Below are 24,415 nucleotides of genomic sequence, written 5' to 3' on the forward strand. Positions count from 1 at the left end.
AGGGGGGGTTCACGTGCCTGAGACAGAAACACTCTGTCACAGGCTGGGTGAGTGCATATGAAGACAGGGAGACAGGAGTGACTGACTGCTTTTCTGTGAGGATGCACTGAGGAGTGGGGGGGTGGGGCAACAAGCTTTCAGCTCCAGGGCTGGAGATTGGGAGGCTGCCATTTTCATTCCATCCCTTAAAGCTGCATGGAAAGCCTTCAGGGAACAAAAGCCACATGGAACAATCTGGAGCTGCTTACATTTAGCCTGGCCCACAGGCAACGGTGGTAAAATCCTGCCTGGGCAAAAACACCTGACAATCAGCACAACAGGCCCCACCCCCAGAAGATCACCAAGAACATCCAGCTAAGACCAAGTTTGCCAATCACACAGAACTGCAAAACTCCAGCCCTAGGGGAAAAGATTATGTAGAATTCAGGTAACTTTTTTTTCCTCATGATTCTTTAGTCTTCCAATTTTAATTTTTCTCTTTTTCCTTTTCAACCCATTTCTTATTTTATCAACTATTTTTTAAAGTCTTTTTTAATTTTCACTTTTACAGCTATATCCTATCCTTTCATTGTATTTAATTTTATTTTTGTATGTAAGTTTCTCCTTCTTTACAATTTTGGGATGTAGTTTCTCCTGAAAAACATACCAAAATACACCCAGAATCTAATGTATTGCTCTGTTCTGTTTACCTGTCTGTTAATATTTTTTGTTTTTGGTCTCGTAATTTTCATTTTTATGCTTACATTCTATCCTTTCATTGTATTTAATTTTATTTTTGTATGTATATAAGTTTTTCTTTCTTTACAATTTTGGGATGTAGTTTTCTAACAAACAGATCAAAATACACACAGGATCCACTGTATTGCTCTGTTCTGTTCACCTGTCTGATTATATTCTCTTCTTTCTCTTTCTATTTTTTTTTTTCATTTTTGGGTCTCTTCTGATTTGTTTAGTGTATATTTCCCTGGGTTCGTTGTTACCATTATAGTATTTTATTCTCTCGTTCATCTATTCTGTCATTAGACAGAATGACAAGATGGAAAAACTTACCTGAAGAAAGAGAACAAGAGGCAGTACTGACTGCCAGGGACTTAATCAATATGGACATTAGTAAGATGTTAGAACTAGAGTTCAGAGTAATGATTATAAAGATACTACCTGGGCTTGAAAAAAGCATAGAAGACACTAGAGAATCCCTTACTGGAGAAATAATCTAGTTGAAATTAAAAAGGCTATTAATGAGATGCAATTAAAGATGGAGGCTCTAAATGCTAGGATAAATGAGGCAGAAGAGAGAATTAGTGATATAGAAGACAAAATGACAAAGAATAAGGAATCTGAGAAAAAGACAGATAAACAACTATTGGATCACGAGGGCAGAATCTGAAAGATAAGTGATACCACAAAGCAAAACAATATTAGAATAATTGGGATCCCAGAAGAAGAGGAAAAAGAGAACGAGGGAAAGAAGGCATACTGGAGCAAATTGTAGTGGAGAACGTCCCTAACCTGGGTAAGAAAACAGGCATTCAAGACCAGGAGGCACAGAGAACGCCCTTCAAAATCAATAAAAATAGCTCAACACTAAATATATTAGAGTGAAGCTTGCAAATTTCAGAGACAAAGAGAAAATCCTGAAAGCAGCTTGGGATGAAAGGTCCCTAACCTACAAGGGTAGAAACATTAGACTGGCAGTAGACCTATCCATGGAGACCTGGCAGGCCAGAAAGAATGGCATGATATATTCAGGGTACTAAATGAGAAAAGTATGCAGCCAACAATACTTTATCCAGCAAGGCTGTCATTCAAAATAGAAAGAGAGATAAAAAGCTTATAGGACAAAAGGAGGCAAGATGGCAGAGGAGTAGGGGATCCTGTTTTGACCGATCCCTTGAATTTAGGTGTATATCTACCAAACCATTCTGAACACCCAAGAAATCAGCCTGAGATATAAGAATATGTATCTGGATCTCTACAAGCAGAAAAACGCCACCTGTCTCAAGGTAGGAAGGTCGGAGTCGTGAATCTGTGGGCAGATATTGGAAGATAAGCAGAAGAGGGAGAGAGAGGCCATAAGCTGGCTCCTAGAAAGTGATATGACACCGGAGCACAAAAGCGTCCTGTGCTGGGCCAGGCAAAAACTTGCAGAGCAGTAGCAGCGGGGAAAGGGCTTTAGAGCAGCACTTCAACAGGATCCAAGAGCTGTGTGTGTGCGGGGGAGCGAGTGAACCCGGGACCAGTCCTGGTTTTAGAAGCACAAAGGACAGAGACAAGCCCGGGCCCCGGAGTCGACCACTGAGAAGGTAGCTGAGGGCGTGAACCGCAGGAGGCTGCGGTTTTCAGCAGAACATACAGAAATAGAGACTGTGTGTTCTGGAGGGTTCAGAGAAGAGCAGACTGTGATTTGTTTGGGTGCGGCCATTTTTGCTCTGACCCTCAGAAGAGACACGGAAAGCCGCCAGAGAACAAAAGCTCAAAAAAACAGTTTCCACGGAGCCCAGCCCCGACAGGAAGCAGGGCAACTCTGCCCGAGCAGGGTTGCCTGAGAAACAGCGGGGCAGGCCCCAACCCCAGAAGACAGGCTGGAAGAACAAGAGGATAACAGTTCTAGGGTTCCCATAAAACTAAAACCCCAACACCAGGGGAAAACAGTATATTGAGCCCCAGGCACTGTCTCATGGCTTGTGTATTTTTCAGATACAACTCTCTTTTTCTTTTTATTCTTTCTTTTATGCTTCTTCTCTGTTTTTTCTTTTTACCTTTTTCTCATTTCAACTAAATGTTCAATATATCAACTTATATTTCATAGTTTTTTAACTTGCACTTTTTCACACCTATTTTTTTAATAGATATATGCTTTAGTGTAGTCCTTTTTTTCCTATTCGATATTACCTTTATATATATACTAGTTTTACTTTCCCTGTAATTCTGGGAAGTAGTGCCCTCTAACAAACAGAAGGAAATACACCCAGGAAGAACTGAAACACCCTACTTTGCCGACACTGAGAGATTATAGCCCCCCTCCCCCCCATTTATTTTTAATTTAAAACATTTTTTTTTAATTTATAAATTTTATTCTTGGGTTTCATTTTAGCTTTGTGTTTTTAGTGGTGGCTTCTGACTGCTACAGATTTCCTAGGGTGCATCTTGCTTGGGCCATGGTTGATATTTTGGACTCTGTACATTCCCTCAACATTCCCTCAGTCATCCCTCAACAGAATAACTAGGAGAAGGAACTCCCAACAAAGAAAAGAACCAGAGACAATGGCCTCTGCCACAGGCCTAATGGATATGGATACAAGCAAGATTTCAGAGACAGACTTTAGGGTACCAATTATGAAGTCAATAGCTAGGCTTGAGAAAACCATCAGTGGCAATACAGCATCTCTAAGGGCAAAAATGAGATCTAATCAGGTCAAACTTAAAAATGCTATGAATGAGATGCAGTCTAAACTGGATACTCTAACAGCCAGGGTAATTGAGGCAGAACAAATTAGTGAGCTAGAAGATAAGCTGATAGAAAGGAAGGAAGTTGAGGAAGATAGGGATAAACAACTAGAAGCCCATGAGATCAGAGTTTGAGAGATCAATGCTGCCATGAATGTTCCAATGTCAGAATTATTGGGATCCCTGAGAGGATGGAGAGAGAAAGACAGGACTAGGAGATTTATTTGAGCAAATCACAGCTGAGAACTTCTCCAATCTGGGGAAGAAAACAAGCATTCATGTCCAAGAGGCAAAGAGGACCCCTCCCAAGATCAATAAAAATAGACCAATATCCCAGCATATAATAGTAAAACTTGCTAATCTTAGAACAAGGAAGCTATCCTGAGAGCAGCTAGAGGGAAGACATTTCCTACGTATGCAGGCAGGAACATCAGAATAACATCAGACCTGTCCACAGAGACCTGGCAATCCAAAAAGAGCTGGCAAGACATATTCAGGGTACTAAATGAGAACATGCAGCCAAGAATACCTTATCCAGCAAGGCTGTCATTCAGAATGGACTTCCAGGACCAGGAGAAACTGAAAGAATAGGTGACACCCAAGCCAGCCCTGCAAGAAATATTAAAGGGGATTCTATAAAAGAAGAAAGATCCCAACAGTAATTTGGACCAGAAATTTACAGAGACAATTGATAGAAACAGGGACTTGACAGGCAATATGAAGGCACTAAATTCACATCTTTCAGTAGTTACTCTCAACATGAATGGCCTAAATGCTCCCATGAAATGGCACAGGATTGCAGACTGGATACAAAGACAAAACCTATCCACGTGTTGTCTACAAGAGACTCATTTTGAACCTAAAGACACCTCCAGATTGAAAGTGAGGGGATGGAGAACAATTTATCATGCCAACGGACCTTAAAAGAAAACTGGAGTAGAAAATCTCATATCAGACAAATTAGATTTTAAGCCAAAGACTGAGTAAGAGATGTAGAGGGATACTATATCATACTTAAAGGGTCTATCCAACAAGAACATCTAACAATAGTAAATATCTATGCCCCTAACATGGAAGCAGCCAACTACATAAGCCAGGTGTTAATCAAAATAAAGAATCAAATTGATAATAATACACTAATAATAGGAGATCTTAACACTCAACTCTCAGCCATTGACAGATAATCTAAGCAGAAGATCAACAAAGAAACAAGAATTTTGAATGACACTTTGGACCAGATGGACTTTGTAGATATATACAGAACATTCCACCCTAAAACAACAGAATACTCATTCTTCTCAAATGCACACAGTACATTCTCCAGAATAGACCACATACTGGGTCACAAATCAGGTCTCAACTGATACCAAAAGATAACATGCATGTTATCAGACCACAATGCTTTGAAACTGGAACTCAACCATAAGAAAAAATTTGGAAGGAATTCAAACACTTGGAAACTAAAGAGTATCCTACTAAACAATGATTGGGTCAACCAGGAAGTTAAAGAAGAACTTAAACAATTCATGGAAACTAATGAGAATGAAAACACATCGGTCCAATACCTATGGGATACTGCAAAGGCGGTCCTAAGAGGGAAATACATAGCCTTCTAAGCCTCTATCATAAAATTAGAAAAATCCCAAATGCATAAGCTAACCTTACACGTAAAGAAGCTGCAGAAAGAACAGCAAATAAAGCCTAAACCAAGCAGAAGAGAAATAATAAAGAGTAGAGCAGAGATCAATGAAATAGAAACCAGAAAAACAGTAGAGCAGATCAATGAAACTAGAAGCTGGTTCTTTGAGAGAATTAATAAGATCCATAAACCACTGGCCAGACTTATCCAAAAGAAAAGAGTAAGGACCCAAATTAATAAAATCATGAATGAAAGGGGAGAGATCACAACTAACACCAAGGAAACAGAAACAACAACAACTATATGCCAATAAATTAAGCAACCTGGAAGAAATGGATATCTTCTTGAACACTTATAAACTACCATGACTGAAACAGGAAGAAATCGACAATCTGAATAGACCAATAACCAGCAATGAAATTGAAGCAGTGATCAAAAACCTCCCAAAAAACAAGAGTCCAGGGCCACATGGCTTCCCAGGAGAACTCTACTAAACATTCAAAGAAGAAATAATACCTATGCTATTGAAGCTATTTCAAAAAATAGAAACGTTTAGGGAAAACTTCTAAATTCGTTCTACGAGGCCAGCATTACTTTCACCTCAAAACTAGAGAAAGACCCCATCAGAAAGAAGAATTACAGACCAATATCCCTGATGAACATGGATGCCAAAATACTCAACAGGATCCTAGCCAATAGGATCCAACAGTAAACTAAAAGGATTATTCACCAGGACCAAGTGGGATTTATTCATGGGCTGCAAGGTTGGTTCAATATCCGCAAGTCAATCAATGTGATACAATACATTAATCAGAGAAAGGACAAGAATCATATGATCCTCTCAATAGATACAGAAAAAACATCTGACAAAGTACAGCATCCTTTCTTGATTAAAACTCTACACAGTGTAGGGATACAGGGAACATACATCAATATCATAAAGCCACCTATGAAAAGTCCACAGCAAATATCATTCTCAATGGGGAAAAACTGATAGCTTTTCCCCTAAGGTCAGGAATATAGCAGGGATGCCCACTCTCACCACTGTTGTTTAACACAGTACTAGAAGTCCTAGCCTCAGCAATCAGACAACAAAAAGAAATAAAAGGCATCTGAATTGGCAATGAAGAAGTCAAACTCACACTTTTTGCAGATGACATAATACTGTATGTGGAAAACCCAAGAGACTTCACCCCAAAATTGCTAGAACTCATACAGGAATTCAGCAAAGTGGCGGGATATAAAATTAATGCACAGAAATCAGTTGCATTTCTATACACTAACAATGAGACAGAAGAAAGAGAAATTAAGGAGTTGATCCCATTTACAACTGTTCCCAAAACCATAAGATACCTAAGAACAACCTAACCAAAGAGGCAAAGGATATGTACTCAGAAAACTATAGAACACTCATGAAAGCAATTGAGGAAGACACAAAGAAATGGAAAAACGTTCCATGCTTATGGACTGGAAGAACAAATAATTGTTAAAATGTCTATGCTACCTAGAGCAATCTATACATTCAGTGCTATCCCTACCAAAATACTATGAACTTTTTTCACAAAGCTGTAATAAATATTACTAAAATTTGTATGGAATCAGAAAAGACCCTAAATAGTCAAAGGAATGTTGAAAAAGAAAACCAAAACTATTGGAATTACAATGCTGGACTTCAAGCTCTATTACAAAGCTGTAATCATCAAGATAGTATTTTTTTTTTTTTAAGATTTTATTTGTTTATTTGACAGAGATAGAGACAGCCAGAGAGAGAGGGAACACAAGCAGAGGGAGTGGGAGAGGAAGAAGCAGGCTCATAGCGGAGGAGCCTGATGTGGGGCTCGATCCCACAACGCTGGGATCACGCCCTGAGCCGAAGGCAGATGCTTAACCGCTGTGCCACCCAGGCGCCCCATCAAGATAGTATTGTACTGACACAAAAACAGACACACAGATCAATGGAACAGAACAGAGAACCCAGAAATGGACCCTCAACTCTATGGTCAACTTATCTTTGACAAAACAGGAAAGAATATCCAATGGGGAAAAAATAGTCTCTTCAATAAATGGTGTTGGGAAAACTGGACAGCCACATGTAGAGGAATGAAACTGGACCATTTCTTAAAACCATACACAAAAATAGACACAAAATGGATGAAAGACCTAAATGTGAGACAGCAATCCATCAAAATCCTAGAGGAAAACACAGGCAGCATTTGGGACCTTGGCCGCAGCAACTTCTTGCTAGACACATCTCCAAAGGCAAGGGAAACAAAGGCAAAAATGAACTACTGAGACTTCATCAAGAGAAAAGTTTTTTGCACAGCAAAGGAAACAGTCGACAAAACCAAAAGGACTGACAGAATGGGAGAAGATATTTGCAAATGTCTTATCAGATAAAGGGCTGTATCCAAAAAATCTCTCAAGAACTTATGAAACTGAACACCCAAAGAACAAATAATGGGCAGAAGACAGGAACAGACATTTCTGCAAAGAAGACATCCAAATCACCAACAGACACATGAAAAAAATGCTCAACATCACTCGGCATCAGGGAAATACAAATCAAAACCACATGAGATACTACCTCACACAAGTCAGAATGGCTAAAATTAACAAGTCAGGAAATGATAGATGTTGGCAAGGATGAGGAGAAAGAGGAACCCTCTTACACAGTTGGTGGGAATACAAGCTGGTATAGCCACTCTTGAAAAGAGTATGGAGGTACCTGAAAAAGTTGAAAATAGAGATACCCTACAATCCATCAAGGCCCTATTACGAATTTACCCCAAAGATACAAATATAGTGATCTGAGGGGGCACCTGCTCCCCAGTGTTTATAGCAGCAATGTCCACAATAGCCAAACTATGGAAAGAGCCCAGATGTCTATCGACAGATGAATGGATAAAGAAGATGTGGTAGGGGCACCTGGGTGGCTCAGTTGTTAAGCGGCTGACTTTGGCTCAGGTCATGATCCCAGTGTCCTGGGATCGAGCCCCACGTCGGGCTCCCAGCTCAGCGGGAAGCCTGTTTCCCCCTCTCCCACTGCCCTGCTGGTGTTCCCTCTCTCACTGTGTCTCTCTCTGTTCAAAAAATGAGTAAAATTGGGGCGCCTGGATGGCTCAGTTGTTAAGCATCTGCCTTCGGCTCAGGTCATGATCCCAGGGTCCTAGGATCGAGCCCTGCATCGGGCTCCCTGCTCAGCAGGAAGGCTGATTCTCCCACTCCCACTCCCCCTGCTTGTGTTCCCTCTCTCGCTGTCTCTGTCAAATAAACAAATAAAATCTTAAAAAAAAAAAGATGTGGTATATGTATACAATGGAATACTACTCAGCCATTAAAAAAATGAAATCTTGCCACTTACAACGATGTGGATGGAACTTGAGGGTATTATGCTGAGTGAAATAAGTCAATCAGAGAAAGACAATGATCAGATGATCTCACTCATATGTGGAATTTAAGAAACAAAACAGAGGATCATAGGGGAAGGGAGGGGAAAAATAAAACAACACAAAATCAGAGAGGGAGACAAACCATGAGACTCTTAATCGTAGGAAATAAACTGAAGGTTGCTGAGGGGAGGGGGGTGGTGGGATAGGGTACTTGGGTAATGGACATTAAGGAGATCACATGATGTAATGAGCACGGGGTGTTATATAAGCCTGATGAATCACTGAACTCTACCTCTAAAACTAATAATACAGTCTATGTTAATTAATTGAATAAATTAAAAAAGAAGTATTTACAAGTGCATAAAAATACATGAAATAACTAGAGTAAATCTAGCAAAATATATTCAGTGAGACTAGAAAACATGCTGGGAGAAATGAAAGAAGACATTCTTTCCATGGATCAGGAAATTCAATACTATTAAGGAGTCAATTCTTCCAAGTGAATTTATAGATTCAAAACAATTCCAATCAAAAGTATACATACTTAACAAGCTAATTCTATACCATATACAGAAAAGCAAAGGACCTACAATAGAATGATTTTGAAATAAAGTAGGAGTGAACACCATGTGATTTCAAGTTTTATTAGAAAGGTGCGGTGACCAGATACTTTAATGTTCTGTCAAATGAGATGTATAGATCAATGAAACAGACCAGAGTTCTGAAACAGATCCACACATGTATAACCAAATGATTTTTATGAAGGTGCTAAGGTGAGTCAATGAGAGAAAAATGGTTTCCAATAATGAGTATCAATTGAAAATTGAAAATCCACAAGCAAAACAAATAATCAAACAAAACCCACCCAAACCAAACCAAAATAACTAAATCTCTATGCTTAACTTTGTACCACATAAAAAAATTAAAGTAGTTCTAGACCTACCTATATAACCTAAGGATATAGCACTTTTATAAGAAAACACAGAAGATCTTTGTGAACTTGGAATGAGCAAAAATTAATCAGTACTCAAATAACAGAGAACACGAAAGAAAAAATAATAAACTGGACTGTTTCAAAATTTAAAACTTCTGTTCTTTTAAAGACAATGTCAAGAAAATAAAATGGAATCTATGGACTTGGAAGGACTATTTGGAAAACACTTATATGTTAGAGGACTTGTTTCTAAAATATATAAAGAGCTCTGGGGTGCCTGAGTGGCTCAGTCGATTGAGCATCACACTCTTGATTTCAACTCAGGTCATGATCTCAGAGTCACGGGATTGAGTTCCATGTCAGGCTCCATGCTCAGTGTGGAGTCTGCTTGAAATTCTCTTTCCCAATCCCTCTGACCCCTGCACCACCCCCTGCTCTCTTTCTTGGTAAAATCAATAAATCTTGAAAAAAAAAAGAACTCTTATAATCCAACACAAATATGGGCTTGATATGTACAGACTATATGATATATAACAGATATAAGATATCTATTATGGATATAAACACATGAAAATATGCTATCATTAGACATTAGGAGAAGGGAAATTAAAATGACAATGAGATGCCAGTACATACCCTGGAAAATAGCTAAAACTAAAAAGACTGACAATACCAAGTGCTGACAAAGATGCAGAACCACTGGAACTCTCATATGTTGTGACTAGGAATGCAAAATGGTACAGTACTTGAAAAACAATTTGGCAGCTTTTTATAAAATTTAAGCTGTGTCTTCCATATGACCCAACAATCCCATTCCCAGTTATTTACTCAAGGGAAATGAAAATCTGTCCATACAAAGACCTGTACATGAATGATTATAACAGTTTTGAGTACTCATAATGGCCCAAACTGATAAGATCCCAAATGGCCATTAACTGGTGAAAGGAAAAAAACTGTTATATATCCATATACTGGAACATTATTCAGAAATAAAAATGACGAAACTAATGACATATGCAAAACATGGATCAATATTCAAAAGCTTTATGCTAAATGAAAGAAGCCAGACAGAAGGCTACGTACTCTATGATTCCATTTTTGGAACATTCAGGAAAATATAAAACTACAGTTGTAGAAAGTAGATCTGTTATTGCTGAGGTGCAGAGGGCAGGTGTGAGGGAGATAACTACAAAGGTGCATCAGGGAATTTTTTGGGCAAATGGAAATATTCTTTCTCTTGATTGTACTGGCGATTTATTCAATGTATTTGTCAAGCCTCATCAAGCTATGTATTTTAAAAGGATAAATTTCACTGAATGTGAATTATACCTCAATATACCTCACTTAAAAATTATCTTATAAAAAAATTTCAGAATTGGAAAGGAGTAACACTCATTAGTATGTCTAAGTTCTACCATGCTAGTAAAAACAAGAACATGTGATGAATCTACTTTATATTCACACTGAGATTTAAAAACTCTAACACCTCTAATTTGCACTTTTAGGCAAACAGAATATGAGCACATCTATCTCTGCAGGGAACTAGAAACAGAATACCAATTAAAAATGATTGACTTAAATAAAAAACATTATTTATAGCAATTGCGTAGCAAAAACCACAGAAAAATTTGATGACAAAGATGAATATATGTATGTCCTTTAAATGAGAACGTGTAAAGCATATTATATTCCCTCATCAAAGTGTATCCATATATTGGAAAAGATCAATATATGGACAGATATAATGGTGTTTATTATATCACTGTTTACTTGCAATATGTCTGAATTTTTCCATAACGGAGTTAAAAAATTAAATGACAAAGACATGTTACAGTATGCAAATAAGCTGCTCAAATAAAAGCATTAAAATATATGAAATAATTTGTATCAAGAGAAACATATGATATCCCAGCAATGAGTACCTTGGCAATAGCAGTTTGTTTAAACAGGCGAGTAATCAACCCCATGACAGTCTCAGTGGCACCTGAATTTGGAGCTCTCATTAATTTTTCCCACTCTTCAAAACTGGTATTCAATTCCTATGTGGGAGAAAATAACAATGCTTAGAAATATGCCATAAAGAACAGAAGAACAGGGGCGCTGGGTGGCTCAGTCCATTAAGCGTCTGACTTGATTTCCGCTCAGAGCATGATCTCAGGGTCGTGGGATCCGGCACCAAGTCAGGCGTGGTGTTCAGCGGAAAGTCCGCTTGGGATTCTTTCCCCCTCCTTTTCCCTGCCCCTCTGCTCCTTCCCCACTTGGTAATCTCTCTCTCTCAACAACTAACGAACTAACTAACTAACTAAATAAAATATTAAAAAAAAAACAATTAATGCAATAATGAATTTTGTCCTACTTTTTCTCTTTTTTCTTTGTGAAGATATGAAAACAAATTCCCAGAGATACCAATGTGTTAATTTAAAAACATCAGTGTGGAGACAGGTCAGTCACATGTTCACGCCAAAGACAGAAACCAATGAAAAGCTGTGGGTGAAAGCTAAGCCTTTTGCTAATATCGTAAATCAAACAATTAGAGCTTCCCCTTAAGAAAAAACATTTTGTAAAGTAAAAATAAAAGTTTGCATACATAAGAAAGGAAACAGTAAAAATGTACATGGTAGCAAAGTATTTTCATAACGAGATATGATTTCATTTAAATAAGCATAAAGACTTTAAATAAACTTATATTAGCTAAATAAAAATATAATATAATCATATACTGACTCTTTTATTTTTCTTTCTAATGCTAAAATGGTGGATAAAGAAAATCAGATTATTCCCTTTTACCATTAACATATTGCTCAATGTTTACAAAATGTCTACCTTAAGCTTTGAAGATAAAACAATGCAATAAATAGTCTTTGTCAACAACGTTCCGTCCAGATTTAAAGAAATTTCAGAGAATATATAAGCACTGTACTCCCTAAAAGTAAATGTAGATAAGGATTAGGTAAAATACAATCTTACTTTATATAGACCTTCACATCCTCCAACATGATCATAGAGTTTTCAGATCTCAAGAAGGCGGCGATATCCAACTTATTCTAGAAGATAGCTCATACTTGGAAAAAATCCTAGAGCAAGGAACATAACTTCCCTTCTCAATTATTGGGCTTTACACCCTACAGGTACTTAGAATTCTTTTTTTTTTTTTTAAGATTTTATTTATTTATTTGACAGAGATAGAGACAGCCAGCAAGAAAGGGAACACAAGCAGGGGGAGTGGGAGAGGAAGAAGCAGGCTCCCAGCAGAGGAGCCTGATTTGGGGCTCGATCCCATAACGCCAGGATCACCCCTGAGCNGCCAGCGAGAAAGGGAACACAAGCAGGGGGAGTGGGAGAGGAAGAAGCAGGCTCCCAGCAGAGGAGCCTGATTTGGGCCTCGATCCCATAACGCCAGGATCACACCCAGAGATGAAGGCAGAAGCCTAACCGCTGTGCCACCCAGGCACCCCCGTAGAATTCTTAATACTAAATCTTTGTTGCAGTTGAAGTGCTTTTATTCTACATTGAGCAGAAGTATTTTTTTTTTACATCAGTAGGATACCGAATCTTCTCACATTAATTGACGACTGAAGTTAAATTCTTCCTGTTCTCTTCCTGAAATGATACAAAGCCAGTTCGTATGTTCTATTAATTAATCCTATTTTAAGAAAACAGACTTTTCCTTCTGTGAAATATCAACATGTACGATCTTTCATTAAAATGACTTAAAGTAAGACTTTCAGTCAAGCAAGCATTCTCACCTTGGCAGCTGCTGATGGAATATCAAAGGGAATACGCTGTCTGACTTTAGGGGGCAGCTGGGTTAAAACATCAGTCTTCAATCTTCTGATCATTATGTCACTTAATAGTTGATGAAGTTCATTCAGATTTGATGCCCCTCTACAATCCCACTGAGGCCTTTTACCAAAAAACCTGTTAATAATGAAGAAAAACCATGTGGCGAAGCTGAATGTTAGGAATAGGAAAACCATTTATCCAGTGTTTTCCTTTTAATGATAAGGAAACATCACACTGTTTTTACTGTTATACTTCTGAATACAAATCAGTTTGCAAAAGTTCAGCTTGAGAACGAGTAATGAGTAAGATTACACATAACTTTCAGCCATAGAAAATGTTAATTGTCTAACATACTGTTTATGATGAATTAACGCAAGGCTAGAATGAATTGATCACTGTAAGTACCACTGGCATTTTGGTTGGGCACACAAATGGCAGTGTGCTTAGCAGATCTAGCCCCAACTGGGCACTAATTACCAGGATACCAGCTAGTCTACATAATAGCCAAACTACCTAAAATATTTGCCATATCCTCTAAGAGGAGCTATCTCCCACGGAGCTATTAAGCATAGCAGATTCATCACTTGGTGATCACTTGGTTTTTGAAACCACTGGGCAGACAGTAAAGGAATTAAAAAAAAAGAAGGACAGAAACCAACTATGAAAAAGAGAACAGTAAAGAAAACATAGTATAAAAAATTTCATCAAATGTTTAGAAGTCAATGCTGACAGGTAAGTGGTAGCTCACTTGGCCAAAGAAAAGAAGCCACAACTTAAAATGCTTACAAAAGTGAACATGTCCTCTAGACCTTTGAGAAGATTGGGAGTTGGAAGCACCAAGCACTGAGGGCAGGTATAAAGACAAGGGTTGGAATCTACTGGATCTATTGAATGTAGGCATCAAGACAGCTGGCCTACTAACATCCCCCTATCATTATGACAACCCACAAACTACCCACAAAATTCCCAATCATCTTCTAGGGGCCCATACTATTAAAGACAGCTGGTAGAGAATAATTAAGAACAGGAAAACTCCTGTTAGGTTGTATCATGATTACTGATATTAATAATTAAATGACTATCCATTTTAAAGGGATTTGTGTGTTTTAGCATAATAGTGTCAATTTGAGAAATTTGAAACTTGTTAACATTAACTTTTTTAATTAAACATATTTTGATAATGAACACATAAGAATAGTACAGACAACATTAAAAACATGCACGTGGGGGGTGAGTGGGTGGCTCAGTCAGTTAAGCATCCACTTTCAGCTTAGGTCATGATCCCAGGGTCCTAGGATTGAGCCCCATGTTGGGCTCCCTGCTCAGTGGGGAGTCCGCTTTTTTCTCTCTCTCTCTGCCTCTCCCTCCCAAACTTGTGCTCTCTCTCTTTCNGTCTTTAAAAAAAAAATAAAAATAAAACATATTTTGATAATGAACACATAAGAATAGTACAGACAACATTAAAAACATGCACGTGGGGGGTGAGTGGGTGGCTCAGTCAGTTAAGCATCCACTTTCAGCTTAGGTCATGATCCCAGGGTCCTAGGATTGAGCCCCATGTTGGGCTCCCTGCTCAGTGGGGAGTCCGCTTTTTTCTCTCTCTCTCTGCCTCTCCCTCCCAAACTTGTGCTCTCTCTCTTTCTCTGTCAGTCTCAAATAAATAAAATCTTTAAAAAAAATGCACTTGCATGTAGAATCAATTAGAAAAGTTGAGTGAATAGATGTAACTACTAGATGATAAAATGATAGACACTGTTCAGTGTGATCAAAAAGAAATTCAATTCTTGCTTAAAAAAAGCGAAGTGCTAGCATTTTAAAAAAAGATTTACTAGATTCCATAAATTATATTACTGTGAGTTGACTTCCTTTAATGTTTTATGTCCCCATATTAATATTAAAAATTCACACACTACTGAAAATGGAAAAATAACTTGCCACACCCAATTATGTCAACATTTTGTCCATTCACAATCATACACTTAGGTTCATTTTGATCTTATGGGAAAAAAAATCTAATGTTTAGAACTACCAAAGATGGGAAAAAGAAGTTGGATCTTTTGTTTTTTGAGAATGAAATGTTTACAATTAAAATAAATTATTTAGCACACTCTCCACCTATGCAATACATTCTGTAGGAATACAACATGCTAGGTAGAAGTCTTCTGGCACAATTGCTCCCCACTGGCACGGACAGAACACAGATGTCTTCGAACAGGCCAACCACACAGGCAGCACTCGCCTCCTTCAGAACACTAATATTTGTGCTCTGAGAGAGCATGTCCGTTTAGAAGTCAGAGCAATCTAATGTCAGATGCCACTGTACTTGTAACAGGCTTGTGAGGTTATTTCATTCCTCCAGGAGAGGATGAACTGAGAGAAGCTTTTGTAGCCAGTTGCCTCCTGGGATTACAAGCTGATTACAAGCCCTATGCTTGGTATGAGCCATGGTTTAGAGAAATCCTTTCTCCCAACACCCTTCTCTTTAGGCTGGAGTCAAACTGCTAAAGGTTGCAATGACTCTAAAGAGTACTGGCAGGGACCATCTGGGTGGCTCAGTTGGCTAGGCGTATGCCTTCGCCTCAGGTCATGATCCCAGGGTCCTGGGATTGAGTGCTGCATCGGGCTCCTGGCTCAGTGGGGACTCTGCTTCTTCCTCTGCCTGCTGCTCTCCCTGCTTTACAAATAAATAAAATCGTTTAAAAAAATTAAAAAAAAAAGAGTACTGGCAGGATGACATGCTGCTGAAACTCCACTTCAAGTTTGGGGTGCAAAGGGGAAATGAGATGGGGTGGGAAGGCTAAAAGAAATGACACCTAGAAATGTCTGGTCCCTTCGTGCTAAATTTGATGGTAACTATATACACTTTTGGAGTAGCCTATTCTTTTATTTAAGCAGCTTTACTGAGATGTAATTAATAATGCCGTATAACTCATCCATTTAAAGTATACAATTCAATGGTTTCTCATATACTCTCAGATATGTGCAACCATCACCACAGTAAATGTTAGAATGTCTTCAACATCTCAAGAAGGAACCCCGTAATCTTTAGCTATCACTCCCTTAATCACTGTCCTGTCTCCCAGCCCTAAGCAACCATTAATCTATTTTCTATCTCAAAAGATTTCCCTAAACTTTCATATACACAGACTCATATAGTAGATAGTCTTTTGTGACTACCTCCTTTCACTTTTCTTCTTTCACAGTGTTTTCAAGGTTTATCGATGCTGTAGCAGTATTCATTCTTTTTTAAGGCCAAATAATATTCCATTTTATGGAGAAACCAATATTATTTATCCATTTATCTGTTGACAGACATTTTAGTTGTTTCCAACTTTTGGCTTTTATAAATGAACTGCTGAAAACATCCATGTACAAGTTTTTGTTTGGACATATATATTTTCATTTCTCTTGGGTATATACCTAGGTATTGAATAGCTGAGTCATATGGTAATACTACATTTAATTATTTGAGGAAGTGCCAGATTGTTTTCCAAAGCAGCTGTACCAGTTCACATTCCCACCAGCAGTGTTCAAGGATTCCAATTTTTCCAAAACCTTACCAACACTTACTACTTGACTTTTTTATTCTAACCATACTGTTTGATTTGCATTTCCCTGATGATTAATGATGTCAAACATTTTTTTCATGTGCTTGTTGGCCATTTGCATATCTTTTTTGGAGAAATGTCTATGCAAATCCTTTGCCCATTTTTGAATAGGGTTGTTTGTCTTTTTATTATTGAATTGTATGAGCTCTTTACACATTCTAGACATGAGACACTTATCAAATATATGCTTTGTCTCGAGGCACCTGGGTGGCTCAGTTGTTAAGCATCTGCCTTTGGCTCAGGTCATGATCCCAGTGTTCTGGGGTCAAGCCCCTCATTGGGCTCCCTGCTCAGCAGGAAGCCTGCTTCTCCCTTTCCCACTCTCCCTGCTTGTGTTCGCTCTCTAAAGGCCTCTCTCTGTGTCAAAAAAAAAATAAATAAAAAACTTAAAAAAATATGCTTTGTCTGTATTTTCTACCATTCTGTGGGTTGTCTTCATTTTCATCACGGTGTCCTTTGAAGTACAGAAGTTATTAGTCTTGATAAGGTTCAATTTGTCTAGTTGGTATTTTGTTGCTCATGGTTTTGATGTCCTATTTGAGAATCCCTTGCCAAAACCAAGGAAGGAATTCACCCCTATTCTTTCCTCTAAGAGTTTTATAGCTTCTAGTTTTACATTTAGGTCTTTGACCCATTTTAAGTTGATTTTTGCATATGGAATGGGTTCAAGGTCCAATTTCATTTTTTTGCAGATGGCTATCCCAGCACCACTTATAGAAAAGACTATTCTTTTCCCCATTCAATCGTCTTAGTTTCTTGTTAAAAATCAATTAACTGTATATGTATGAGTTTATTTCTGGGCTACTGATTCTCTTGTTGATCTAGATATTTATCTTTGTAACAAAGTCTTGATTACATTGTTGTGATTACCCTTCTAATCAGCAGAGATACTGATTGACCCTTGAGTCTATAGATACGTTTGAGGAGTATTGCCCCCTTATCAGTGTTGGGTCTTTTTGATATGAACATGGGGCATTTTTACATTAATTTAGATCTTCTTAAATTTCTTTCAATGTTTTGTAGCTTTCAAAGTATTAATTTTATACATCTTTTGTTAAATTTAGTCCTAAGTATTTTATTCTTTCTGATGCTATTGTCAACAGAATTAACTTAATTTTTGGATTGTTCACTGCAAGTGTATAGAAATACAATTGATTTTTGTACAATGATATTCTATCCTGCAACAATGCAAAAATCATTTATTAGTTCTAATAGTTTTTTAGTGGACTTTCTATATACAAGATCAAGGCATTGAAAATAGAGATAATTTTACTTCTCCCTTTCCAATCTTACTGCAATTATTATTCTTTTTTCCTATCTAATTGTTCTGGCTAGCATTTCTAGTACAAAGTTGAATGGAAATGGCAAGAACAGATAACACTGTCTTAGGGAAAAAATTCAGTCTTTGACCATTAAGTATAGTGTTAGCTTTGGGTTATTTGTAAACAAATGCCCTTAATCAGGTTGAAAAAAATGGTAATTATATTCTTGATAGTGAAAATTACCCTTACTATGGTTTTTCAGGAATAAAATACCTTCCACTGGCAGATAAAAACTGTGTTGATGTGATTCAGGCAAATGATAAGAAGGATCTGAACTGAGACTGTAGTTGTGAGGAAGAGTGGGGTACACATTCAAGAAAGGTTAAAACAGTAGAGTCTACATGATGTGACAAATGGCTGGATATCAACAGTAGGGCACAGGGAGCAGCTGAGTTGACCTCTAGGTTTTAACATATGATTGAATCTTAACCAACCACAATTGAATCCACTGGATGAAGAGCAATTTTCAGGGGTGAAGCACAGTTTTTAATATACTGACTTTTACGTGCTGATAGTCTATAGATACACTGAAGATGCCTAGTGCTTAACACTGGTTGTAGCAGTTTGGAAATCAGGAGAATAGAATAAGTTGGAGATGTAGGTACCACATGAATTTTAGAGTTAAAGCCAGAAAGGTGGTTGAAATTGGTGACAGGAAAAAAAAAAAAAGAAAGAAAAGTAAAGACTGCCATTTTGCTTATCTTACCCTAGAAATTATATCTTTTATTTCCTGTATCAAGCTTTTCTCCGAATCACTGGCCTCTTTTAATATAATGAACTGGTACAGCACCACTGGAATTCATGAGTTCTAATGCATGCTGAGATTAAACACAGCAAAAAACAGTTCTACAAAATCGTTTTTAAAATACACTTATATTCCATAAAGATACCACGAATATAGTCAAATTCTCAAAAAAGATAAACAATAAACCAGTGATAGATGACAGTCACTTGTAAAAACTATACATGTCAATTTGTTATTTCTTAAAGGCAGATTATGACTTATAAGAATAAGTGTATATATATGTTTAGCATTATACTATATGCATGTTTTAAAATATATATTTTATCAGGAAAATATGAGTAATGATGACTACTTCCTCCCCATACTATAAACTCTTATGGTTTTAAAGTGTTCTTAAAAACTCAGCTGTCCTACACCAAGTATTGTCTTATGCTTTATCAATTTTATGAGATTAGAGGGTAGCCATAAGATTTCACTAAATAAGCAAATCAGTTAACAGTTTCTCTTCCTAATAACTCATACTCTTCAATCTTCAGCCCCATGAAGCTTATGAATATATGCTCTCTTATTATCTCTTTGTTTCTATTAACTCTTTTGTTTTCTTATTTATTTCAGATGTTAAGTCCTAATATTATTTAACTTGACTTAAATACCATAAGACGTGGACCTTATCAGCATGTGATTTCATGATGGGAAGAATGATACACATTGTTAGAAAAAAAAAAAAGGCTGACCAATCTTTCCCTATTAGGATCTGTTTACCATCTACTTTCATTGCAGCCACATGAACTTTTAACTAGAAGGCTCCCTATAGCATTATGTGGCTGTTTTTCAAATTTTAAAACTATATTTTTAAATAATATTTTTATTGAAGTAATACATATACAGGGTTTAACAAAACCCCAAAACTTCCAAACAATTTTGATCAGTAAGTCCAGGTTTTGATATATTCTCCCTGCTTCAAATTCAAGATAAGTAATATACGGAGAAAACAAAACCCACATTTGGGGACAAAGAAGATAAATGTCTCTGTAGACTACAAACAGAACAAAAATGTAAAGAAGAGAACAAGGTTGAAGACATCAATCTGCTTGTTTTATGTCTAAGAGCAGGCAGTGAGATCCAAGTACCACAGTTACAAAGTATTTTTCTGTATAGTTTTAATACACAATAAATTTTCCAAGAAACACAAATGCTGTTAATTCCACAGAATACTGTATATTTTTTTGCTTGAAATTTAACCCTGAGTTGCTTGCCAATTTGGAAAAATCATGCTGTTAACATGATTGTGGTAGTTGACCTGCAAACACACACAGATGTATTAGCTTACTATTCTAGAGCAAGCGTTCATAATGATTCTACACATATATCAAATTTCATTAATTATTCCCCTTTAATATCTCTGATATTCACACATATGTATCAGTCTTGTTAGAGCAGTTTTTCTCTTAGTGGTGTGTAAAATAATAGCACATATTATAATCAAGGTAGTCTTAGATTCAATAAAATCCAGTACATAAATATATGTATTTTGCTCTCATTTTAATTGCCTTCTAGCATAGTCATTCCTACCTATTTACATCCTGAAGTACAAATTATTTTATAATAGTGTGTATAATTTTTATTATTCATCTATGTTATACTGCGGTTTTATTAATGTTTTTGAACATACATGGAGAAAGAGATTACTGTAACTATGAATTTCATTTCAGTATAATAAGGGGAGCATTATATAGCATTTATTATAAAAAAAGTGAACATTAGGTTGATAAGGTTGGAAAAACACTGCTCTACAATATAACCAATTCCCTGTTCTCATTATGGTCATTTATAGCTATTATGCAATTAATACATAAGACTTAGTTCTGAGGAAAAACAGTGTGTTTATGTGTATGTGTGTGTGTATTTCATGTACTTCAAACTTTAACACAGAGTAAATTTTTAAAAGCCCACAAAGAGCAATAAAGACAGAAAAAAAACCCCGTGACATTTTAAGAAGATGAATGTATAAAATTTTCAATGCCATAAGCTAGAAAACTACAAGTATTCTGAAGGTCAATGTAACTTGACATGCAGGACTACTTAGCTACAAAGATGCAAGAATGGTATAAACTTGTTGAATCAGTATGTTGTACACCTGAAACTAGTGTAACACTGTGTGTCAACTAAAGACAGAATAATGACTCTCATCACCATAAATAAAATGTAAAGAAGACTTCGTAAGATAAAACAGATAATAAATGGAACTCATAAAGTCAAATTGTCTTCAGTGGAATAAGTATATCCCAGTGTATGTTGGTAGCTATGAACTACACTATCTCCAACCATTCTAATCTCTCCTGTATAATACTAAGATAAACTTTCTAAAATGTAAATTATCTTGCTTAAAAACCTTCAACAGGAGACTTTTCGTTTCCAATCCAGCATGTAATGAGCTTAAAAGTCACCACTCCATCCTAACAAGTAAAAATCTAAACAAACTCTTCTTAGATTTGTCGGAGAAGTGACGTCATGGGGCAAACCACTGCCCCCCAAATTGGAAAGCCATACAGGTGGATACCGAAAATCACAAGGGACCAGGGCAGAAACCATGGGCAAAAACTTCCATGGAAACCAGTGCCAGAGGAGGCAAATCTGAACTGTAATTGATGAATTCCTAGAGGTTCAGTGGGAACAACTCTGAGTTAAAAACTCCAGGGGGATCCAGTTGCAGGGGGCCCTCAGACTTGTTTGAGCTTTATCTACAGGACCTCTACAGGTGCTTACAGGGATATAAGATAAAAATCCTCTGATGCTTCTGGCATGGAGAAAAGAAAAGGAACGATTTTGAAATATTTCAGACATTCTGTTCTTAACTAGGCCTGTATTTAAAAATAAGTATTTTACTGGAGCTTAACCTGCCAGGATTTTATTAGAGCCTGACTGCTCTAGAAGAAAGGAAATACCCAACTCCATTCCTCTCTAGCCATCCTTTCCCTACTAAGGGGGGAAAAGCCACTGAGAAGCACTGATTGATTTCACAGATCAGGGTCATGAGTTTAACAAAAAGATTGAGACCTACAGACTACAGAAGGCTTCCCCTCCCTCTACAGCTTATACCACTGCATTATTAGAAGCCATTTACTTAAGTTCTTTTTACTCATTTAATCACATCCACCTTTTGCCAGAAAAAAATTACAACGAAAGGTAAAAAACAGTCTGAAGAGACCGAACAAGCATCAGAATCAGAGTTATATATGGCAAGAATGCCAGAATTTTTTAAAAAATATGATACAAATGATAAAGGTATTAATGGGAAAATTAAACAAGCAAGAACAGATGTATAATATATGCAGAGACATGGAAATTCCAAGAAAGAATAAAAAAAATGCTAAAGACCATAAACACTGTAACATAAATGAATGTCTTTGATGGTCCCATTAATAGACATGGCTGACAAAAGACTCTCTCAACTTCATTGGATGATAATAGAAAATTCCCAAACTGAAAAACAAAAGGAAAAAAGACTGAAAAAAACATTAAAAAATCCAACTGTGGAAAAAAACTACAAAAATTGTAATGTACATGTAATCAGAATATTAGAGAGGAAAAAGAGACTGGGACAGAAGAAACATTTGAAATAATAATGACTGAGAATTTTTCTTATTAATACCAAAACACAGAACCAGAAGTTCAGGTAACATCTAGCAGGATAAATGTCCAAAATATCATACTTAGGCATATCATAGCCAAACTTCAGAAAATCAAAGAAAGTCAAAGGAAAAAGAAAATTGTGCCTATACAGGAACAAAAGGAAGATTTAATACAACTTCACCTAAGAAGCCATTAAAACAAGAAGAGAGTGGAGAGAAATATTTAAAGTGTTGAAAGAAAAAACTCACCAATCTAGAATTCTGTACTCTGTGAAATTAGTTTTCTTTCTTTTTAATTTAATTAATTTTATTTTATTTATTTGTGAGAGGCAGAGAGAGAGCGAGCAAGAGCACAAGCAGTGGGGAGGGCCAGAGGAAGAAGCAGCTCCCTGCTAAGCAAGGAGCCCAATGCAGGACTCAGATCCCAGGAGCCTGGGATCATGACCTGAGCCTAAGGCAGACCCTTAACTGATTGAGCCACCCTGGGATCCCTCTGTGAAATTAGTTTACAAAAGTGAAGAAGAAATAAAGACTTTATCAAACAAAAATTAAGGAAATTTGTTGCTAAAAGACTGGCTTTGCAAGAAATACTAAAAAAAGTTCTTTAGAGAGAAGAAACATGATATAGGTCAGAAAATCAGAGTTATGTAAAAGAAGGGAAGAACACTAGAGAATAAATAAGTGAAGTTAAAATAAAAACTTTTATTTTTCTTATTCTTATCTAACAAATAACAGTTTGCTCAAAATAATAACAGCAACGATGTATTCCATTACATTCTTTTTAACTATGCTTGTAATAAGTAAAATGAATGACAGTGATCTATATTAATTCATAAGTGAAATGAATGACAGCAATGATATAAGGGATTGAAGGGAGGAATCAGGATTACTTTGATATTATAAGGTACCTGCACTATCACGGAAGTAGTACACTGACTAACCATGGAATGGCAATGACTTTTGAGATATAATACCAAAGGCACAATCTTTGAGAGAAATAATTTGGTGAATGGAACTTCACTAAAATAAAAACATTCTGCTCTATGAAAGACAGTATCGAGAGAATGAAAACATGAGCCACAGTTTGGGCAAGATATTTGTAAAAGATACATCTATGAAGGACTATTTTCCAAAATATAAAAAGAACTCTTAAAACAGTAAGAAAAATGAACAATCTGATTTTTAAAAATGGCAAAAGATGTAGATGTAAACAGGCATCTTATCAAAGAAGATATACAGATTTCAAGAAAGCATATGAAATGATGTACATCATAAATCATTAGAGAATTGCAACATAAAACAACGAGATACCTACATATACCTATTAGAATGACTAAAGTCTTGGGGCGCCTGGGTGGCACAGCGGTTGGGCGTCTGCCTTCGGCTCAGGGCGTGATCCCGGCGTTGTGGGATCGCCCCACATCAGGCTCCTCTGCTATGAGCCTGCTTCTTCCTCTCCCACTCCCCCTGCTTGTGTTCCCTCTCTCGCTGGCTGTCTCTATCTCTGTCAAATAAATAAATAAAAATCTTAAAAAAAAAAAAAAATCTTTAAAAAAAAAAAAAAGAATGACTAAAGTCTTAAACTAACAATACCAAATGCTGACAGGGATGTGGGAAAAAAAAAATCTCATTTATTGTTAGGGGAAATGTAAAATGGTAAAGCCACTTTGGAAGAGTATTTGTCAGTTCCTTACAAAACTAAATACAGTCTTACCATACTCCTTGGTATTTACCCAAAGGATTTGAAAACTCATGTCTAAACAATAAATTGCACATGAATGCTTATAGCCAAAGTGCAAAACTTGGAAGGAACCAAGATATCCTTCAGCAGGTGAATGGGTAAGCAGTGGTATATCCCAGCAGTGGATTATTATTAGGCACTAAACAAGAATGAGCTACCAAGCCATGAAAAGACA

The 24,415-nt window shown here is 36.9% G+C and overlaps 1 protein-coding gene across 10 annotated transcripts in view; it reads right to left on the minus strand.

Annotated features, from left to right (window-relative positions):
* Positions 1-24,415, minus strand: part of ZRANB3 (zinc finger RANBP2-type containing 3) — a 297,893-nt gene that overhangs the window by 78,039 nt on the left and 195,439 nt on the right. For 9 of the 10 annotated variants that reach the window (XM_034654466.1, XM_034654464.1, XM_034654467.1 and 6 more), the window contains 2 exons: positions 13,156-13,327; positions 11,332-11,448 (listed from right to left, as the gene is read on the minus strand). In XM_034654466.1, coding sequence (XP_034510357.1) covers positions 11,332-11,448; positions 13,156-13,327 — 289 coding nt within the window. Of the gene's footprint in view, positions 1-3,976; positions 4,018-11,331; positions 11,449-13,155; positions 13,328-24,415 lie in introns of those variants that run through there. The other variant, XM_034654473.1, reaches the window with a different exon arrangement.

This window comes from Ailuropoda melanoleuca, chromosome 2, assembly GCF_002007445.2.
Source record: "Ailuropoda melanoleuca isolate Jingjing chromosome 2, ASM200744v2, whole genome shotgun sequence".
NCBI classification, from domain to species: Eukaryota; Metazoa; Chordata; class Mammalia; order Carnivora; family Ursidae; genus Ailuropoda; species Ailuropoda melanoleuca.